The sequence below is a fragment of the Gadus chalcogrammus genome, chromosome 5 (assembly GCF_026213295.1).
Source record: "Gadus chalcogrammus isolate NIFS_2021 chromosome 5, NIFS_Gcha_1.0, whole genome shotgun sequence".
Classification (NCBI taxonomy): Eukaryota; Metazoa; Chordata; class Actinopteri; order Gadiformes; family Gadidae; genus Gadus; species Gadus chalcogrammus.
Window position 1 is genome coordinate 17304566 of NC_079416.1, and position 6370 is coordinate 17310935.

The following is a 6370-nucleotide window of genomic DNA, read 5'->3' on the forward strand; positions in this document are numbered from 1 at the left end:
TTTGGTTATAGGCTAATGTCACTTATCAAGACATATTTGTTTATCAAGACAGAAAGTTGAAAACTTTACGCAGCCATTTACTTAAGAGAAACCCTTCTTTAAGTCGTTTTAACCTGATAATTGTACACATATTGGAAACATACATTTCCTGTAATGTTAAGGCAAACATCCACAATGCAAAGTCTTTAAATATCAATACACCTTCCAAAATGAATTTAATCAAATTAAAATAAATCATATGACCATGATTAGCTAAATACAATTGTATTTACAAAATAACATGTTAATACACTCATGCAACTTGAAACTTCGGATTCTGTCTCATATCACGTCTTCATCGCAATAAGTCTCAGCACTTTTTTCCCAGTACCATTATAAGAAAATAAGGCCTGCCATTAAAATAATATTAATGATTCTATTGTGACCAAATGGAAGAAAACTGTCTTAACATTTGTCCAGACAATATCAATCCTGCAAATATTCATATATGATCATGAGAGAAAAAAAAAAAGTATAGTAAATAATACATCAAACTAGTTGTGTGTATTATAGCATAATAAATGGTAATTTGGCTATTAACAGTAATTTAGAACTTTTGGATTAATTCCTCCAGAAAAACATACATAACCTTTAAATACTATAAATTTCCTCATATTGAGTCCAACCACTGCCAAACGCGTGCTGCCATAGCAACAGCTATCAAGCTGTTTTTCCCCGCCATTCCTGGTTCGCCGGGACCTTGGTGAAAGCTGGGTTTTGTTTGTGGCGGGAGAACCAAGCTAATATGCATTCTTGGCTGGCGACGGAGCCATCGGGAATGCCAGCCCCCTCTCCGGTAGTCTCGAGACCCCACGTTGGGAACCGCGCAGGTGGATGCACGCCATATGGCATTCACGTAGTCTCAGCTCCCGCGTGCCGCGGGGGAAGCCCAACATCTCAGGCGCTGGTCCCAGGGTCATTCTAAGAGCCAGTGCCGTAAAAGATACTGACAAAAGAAGAGTCTGAGGAGATGAAAACCATGGGGGGGGGGGGGGCTTTAATTAATCGTGGGGTCCAGGGGTGTGGACCGGGAGATCTACAGCGTAGTGTACAGGTAGACGAAGATGATGACCGCCAAGTTGAGGATGGTGCCCACGATGCCCAGAAGGGCCAAGATGGATTCCTCCTTGCCCTCCCGGTCTTGGATGCCACTTTCCTCGTCCCTGTAGACGGTGTTTACCATTTTCCCGGCAAAGGTCTGCAGCTTAAATCTCACACCACTCTGGAGAGAGAGGGAGAGGGAGAGGGAGAGAGGGAGAGAGACATAGAGAGAGAGAGAGAGAGAGAGAGAGAGAGAGAGAGAGAGAGAGAGAGAGAGAGAGAGAGAGAGAGAGAGAGAGAGGGGGAGAGAGGGAGAGGGAGAGAGAGAGAGAGGAAGCTATTGTACAGATTAAGCACTTGCATACAATAAAATCATTTAATTAAAGAAATTATGCCATGTTATCCATTCGCACAGTGCAAAATGTTTAGCATAAAATAGGATGAAAACATTTGTGTGATAATGTTCTTGATTCCTGGTTGTGCAAGGTATGTTTATGTGCAAGAATGTGTGTGATTGTTCAATTACTCGATTTTGCCATACGTTTTCCCTCACTGTTATTTTCATGAGCAGATACAATAGGTTGTCTTTCTGCTCCTCTCTGCATTTCCAGCAAGCCTATGGAATCTGGCACACACACATGCACGCACACACATACATAGACACTCTGCTTCTATATTTCACTATGGGCAAATGACATGCTTCCATAGAATAAGTAAACATGTCATGTACATAGTGCTGCAGTGCACACAATAAAAGTATTTTTTTCTACTTTGTTTTGCTTCTCTTTGCGTTACATTTCCTTCAGGCTTTCTGAGATCTATGTTTTATTTAAGCGTGTGTGGAAAAATGATTTTCAACAAAATATAAATTACTTTCCATCACTTTCCTGAATTAAATATAGTCATCCCTTGTGTTTAAAAACGAAATCGATGTTCTTCTTGGGTTCTGCTCGCTTTAAATGGCTGAAACTCTGTTTCAGCTGTGGCTGTGTTTATGAACGATTTAATTTTGACACATCTTTGTCCTGGATGCTTTCATCTCTTCCTCTGCTCCTCGTCTCTCTCTCTCTCTCTCTCTCTCTCTCTCTCTCTCTCTCTCTCTCTCTCTCTCTCTCTCTCTCTCTCTCTCTCTCTCTCTCTCTCTCACTGAGGTAAAATGTCTCGCTGTGGTGGCATGCATTCAACTCAGGTGGTAACTTAAAGTACCCAGGCCTAGGCAATGAATCGGGAAACTCTCCGTACGAAACACATAAATCTCACACATAAATGACATATATAAGGAAAAGTTAAGAGCAATGTTTGCCTCAAGTGGAACGGCCTGGCAAATAACATACATCAGTATGTTTTATTTAGTGTATATTCCCTTGAAAACTAGACTTGCTGTGTTTTCTGAGCCCTTCAAATCTACATAGGGAAGGTGTCCCCTTCCCCTGAGCCCAACGTGTTGCACTAGCCTGTTACTATAGTAGCCCAGAGGAGAAAAGAAAATTCAAGGAAAAGGAGACAGGAGTCCTATAAGACCCGCGTCATGTTGTGATCAGGGGAGGAGCGAGGGTTAACTGCCATAAAGGACAGGAAGTTAGACAAAAACGACTACATTACAGTTCCTTGACAACGTACTTGTGTTCCATTTCTGCCAAGTCTGTTCAGCCAGAGGCCACTCAATTCTACACACTGCATTTTTATACAGACATCGGGAAGCCTCTGTTAGAAGTCAATAATGTTAAATCCAACTCATCAATTATTCTGTTGACAAGTTTCAATTGTTTGGTTAAGTGTTTGTCCGCAGTGCATGTGTGTGGGTTTGCATGCTTCCTTAGGTGTGTTTGTGAATGCTCCTGCTTGCACATGTGTGTGTGTATGTGTATTTGCACATAAAAAGTCACACAAAATGTGTGTGTGTGTGTGTGTGTGTGTGTGTGTGTGTGTGTGTGTGTGTGTGTGTGTGTGTGTGTGTGTGTGTGTGTGTATGTGTGTGTGTGTGTGTGTGTGTGTGTGTGTGCGTGCGTGCGTGCGTGCGTGCGTGCGTGTGTGTGTGTGCCTGCCTGTGAATGTGTGTGTGTGCCTGTGAGGTTGTGTGTGTTTGTGGCACAGCTATTTGTGCAGGTTGACACCCAAGCTGATCTCAGGGGACCAGGGCCTTTTCAGGTCAGTGGTTTTTGTTAACTCAAAATCGAACCCGTCTGCTAATGCATGGTAAAAATAACCCTCGGTCCAACAGAGGAGGTTTTCCTTTTATGTTGTGTCATTTTCTTTAAGCAAGGTGTCATTTTCCCCCCGGTAACGTGTAATTTACAGACCAGCGGCAACTATAAATCAGTGCTCCTCAAATGGTTCCCACCCTGTTGAGGGTTTGATTTAATGTTCATCAATGTAACAGATTGCTAATTGACCTGCATTATCTGTTCATATGCCTGATTTACCTACAGTGCAGTGTTGATGTGTCATGAAGTATAATCGAATCATTATGTCAATCTGATTTATTACCCTTAATGACCACCACGGTGTAATGGAAATCAAACTAGCCTGTTCTATACTGTGGCCGATGTGTGCATGTCATTACACACACACAGGACACTTTGTAGAGGATAGTTTGGGATGAGGATGTTAGCCATAAATGTCGGCTTACATGATGGCAATCAATCTACAACATCAATTAATGATCAAACAAACATTGTAGGACATATAGTGTTTTCCTTTCTGGCTTGATAACTTCATACTATTGTTTATAGTAATCAAGTCTATGTAACATTTAGACCTGTGAACTTCTTGCACTTAAACCTTTTTTAAGTTGGCTTTGTAATACGAAGCAATGGGCTTTGTAATATGAAAGCCCATTGCTTCCCGTAAAAGCTGTTGCAGGAAACAGTGGGAGCTGTTTTCAGGTAAAGAAGGATTAAGTTATCTCAATATCGATTCCCCTGAGCCTAGTTGTAATCTGATCAGATTACGGCTATCGGATTGAATCAAATCTTCAAAATTGTTTGTTCAAAAGAAACAATGGATTCTGAAATCGACTGAGATCCCATAATCCAATCTTGGTTTCGATCTGGATCAAACAATTTGGCATGTTTTGTAGGTTTGGGAATACTTTGATCCAAAAAAAACAGGACTAACCTGATCCTAGCGGAAGGTTGGGTTCAAGGAGGCTTTCAGGAACCAAAATGTAATAAAACTAAAGTTGGTGAAATAAAAAAATAAAAAAATAAAGAATTGTAGGAAGAGTGGAAAGATAGATGGATGAATAGATTGATGGTGAAATGCACGTGGATGAATGGGTGAATAGATGAACAAACTCGTGCCTGCATGTATCGTCTGTCTTTCTGTCTGTCCATCATCCATCCATCATCTATCCATCCATCCAACCAACCATTCCTGTAGCGTCAGCACCTAATAGGAGATGTCATCGCCAGATCAGTGGACGATAACACTCTCTGACACCTCAGCCGTCCCCAAACACAGCCCCTTCACATACAGCCCTAACACCGAGCCCCTAAAACAAAGCCCCTAAAACACAGCTCTTACACACAGCCCCTAAAATAAAGCCCCCAACAAAGAGCCCCTAACACACAGCCCCTAGCACACAGCCCTAACATATGGTCCGAACACACAGCCCCTAACACACAGCCCCTAGCACACAGCCCTAACATATAGTCCTATCACACAGCCCCTAGCACACAGCCCTAACATATGGTCCTAACACACAGCCCCTAACACACAGCCCCTAGCACACAGCCCTAACATATAGTCCTAACACACAGCCCAACTGTAAAGCATCTCAGTTTTCTTTCTTTCTTCCTTTACTCCCTCCATCCCCTTTCCCTCCCTCTCCCTCTCCCTCTCTCTCTATCCTTCTTGACCCTTCTCTCTTCTTCATTCTCTGTCCCTCCTCAACCTTCTCTCTTTCACCTTTTTTCTTTTGCTCGCTTTCCATACTGCTCAAACCTCTCTCTTTCGCTTTTGTCCTTACCCTCTCACAAACACAAACAATCTCTCTCTCTCTCTCTCTCTCTCTCTCTCTCTCTCTCTCTCTCTCTCTCTCTCTCTCTCTCTCTCTCTCTCTCTCTCTCTCTCTCTCTCTCTCTCTCTCTCTCTCTCTCTCTCTCTCTCTCTCTCTCTCGCTCTCTGATGAGCAGACAGAAATAACACCCAGAACAAATTAATATTGACTGTAGCATGTAAACACAAACAGACCTGCGGTACTTGTGTACACATGGTTGAATGATTGTTTACCCTCCAAGCGCTGAAACATGAATCACCGTAGTAGAAAGGCAAAGCGATTTTTACCTAATCAATGATAACATTCTCTGCAAAGTTTCAAATGTATGTGTAATACAATGAAATAACAGTTTTTAAAAACTGTATAGATCATGCTTCAATGTCAGATGATTAGTCGTTTAGTAAGGAGTAGTTAGTCACCCCTAATTGGATAAAATTTGGAATTTAAAGATAACCCCACATTTCTTATAAACATATATTGTCTGCATGATTCTAATAAGAGGATGCCTTCAAATAAACTCCTCCGAGTCTTTCGGTGTGACATTTCTGCATCTCAGCCTAGGGTTTTGACTTTAAAAACCACTGACTAAATCAATCAAATAATGTCTATATATTCAGTACCAGGAATCAAGTCAATATAATGTGCATACAGTGTTCAATTGACCAGTATCAGAATTATGTAGAGACCCTTTTCATTGTGTCTATAGAAAAGTTTGACGGAAGATACAAAGTTCGTTCACAATAAAAGATATCTGTGTCATCTTAATCAAACATTTACGAGAGTCATCCTCCCAGATTGTGCACCCTATTTATAATCCAAAATCGTGTTCGTACGTACGTAGTCCATTCACAAACTTGCTCCCTGAACTCTGCGTGGAAAACGTCCAAAGTTGCACTTCAAGGTTTTTCCACCACAACATCGAAAAATCGAAAAAAAAAACATAATCTAGAACAAGCGGTCATACAAATAGCGAAGTACCTTATAAAGCATCAGGAAGAGCGTGCTGGAGGGGGACTCCTCAGGGAGGCGTTCCGACAGCCCCGGCCGGTGAGCTGAGAGCCTGACCTCCTCATCCTTGGGCTGTGGTGGGGCACGGTGGAGCGATCATCCAGAGCGAGGCTCCCTCATCTGCCCTGCCGTCCAATTTTAGAGCTGTCGTTCCCCTTCGAACATCCAGCCTCCCCTCCCTGATCATCATCTCAGTGGCGAGACTGCAAAAGTTTCTTCTTTTTTTTTTTTCCTGGTGGTTACTTTCCTCTCCTCGATGTCAGCCCTTTGGATAGCTGGAAC

At 42.2% G+C, this 6370-nt stretch overlaps 1 protein-coding gene across 1 annotated transcript; it reads right to left on the reverse strand.

Annotated features, from left to right (window-relative positions):
- Nucleotides 1-1075: 1075 nt before the first annotated feature.
- LOC130382317 (protein TUNAR-like) lies at nucleotides 1076-6120 on the reverse strand. Its single transcript, XM_056589983.1, has 2 exons — nucleotides 6059-6120; nucleotides 1076-1261 (listed from the first exon to the last, which is right to left on the reverse strand). The coding sequence occupies exons 1-2, from the start codon at nucleotides 6068-6070 to the stop codon at nucleotides 1076-1078; spliced, it is 198 nt and encodes a 65-aa protein (XP_056445958.1). The 5' UTR covers nucleotides 6071-6120.
- Nucleotides 6121-6370: the final 250 nt, after the last annotated feature.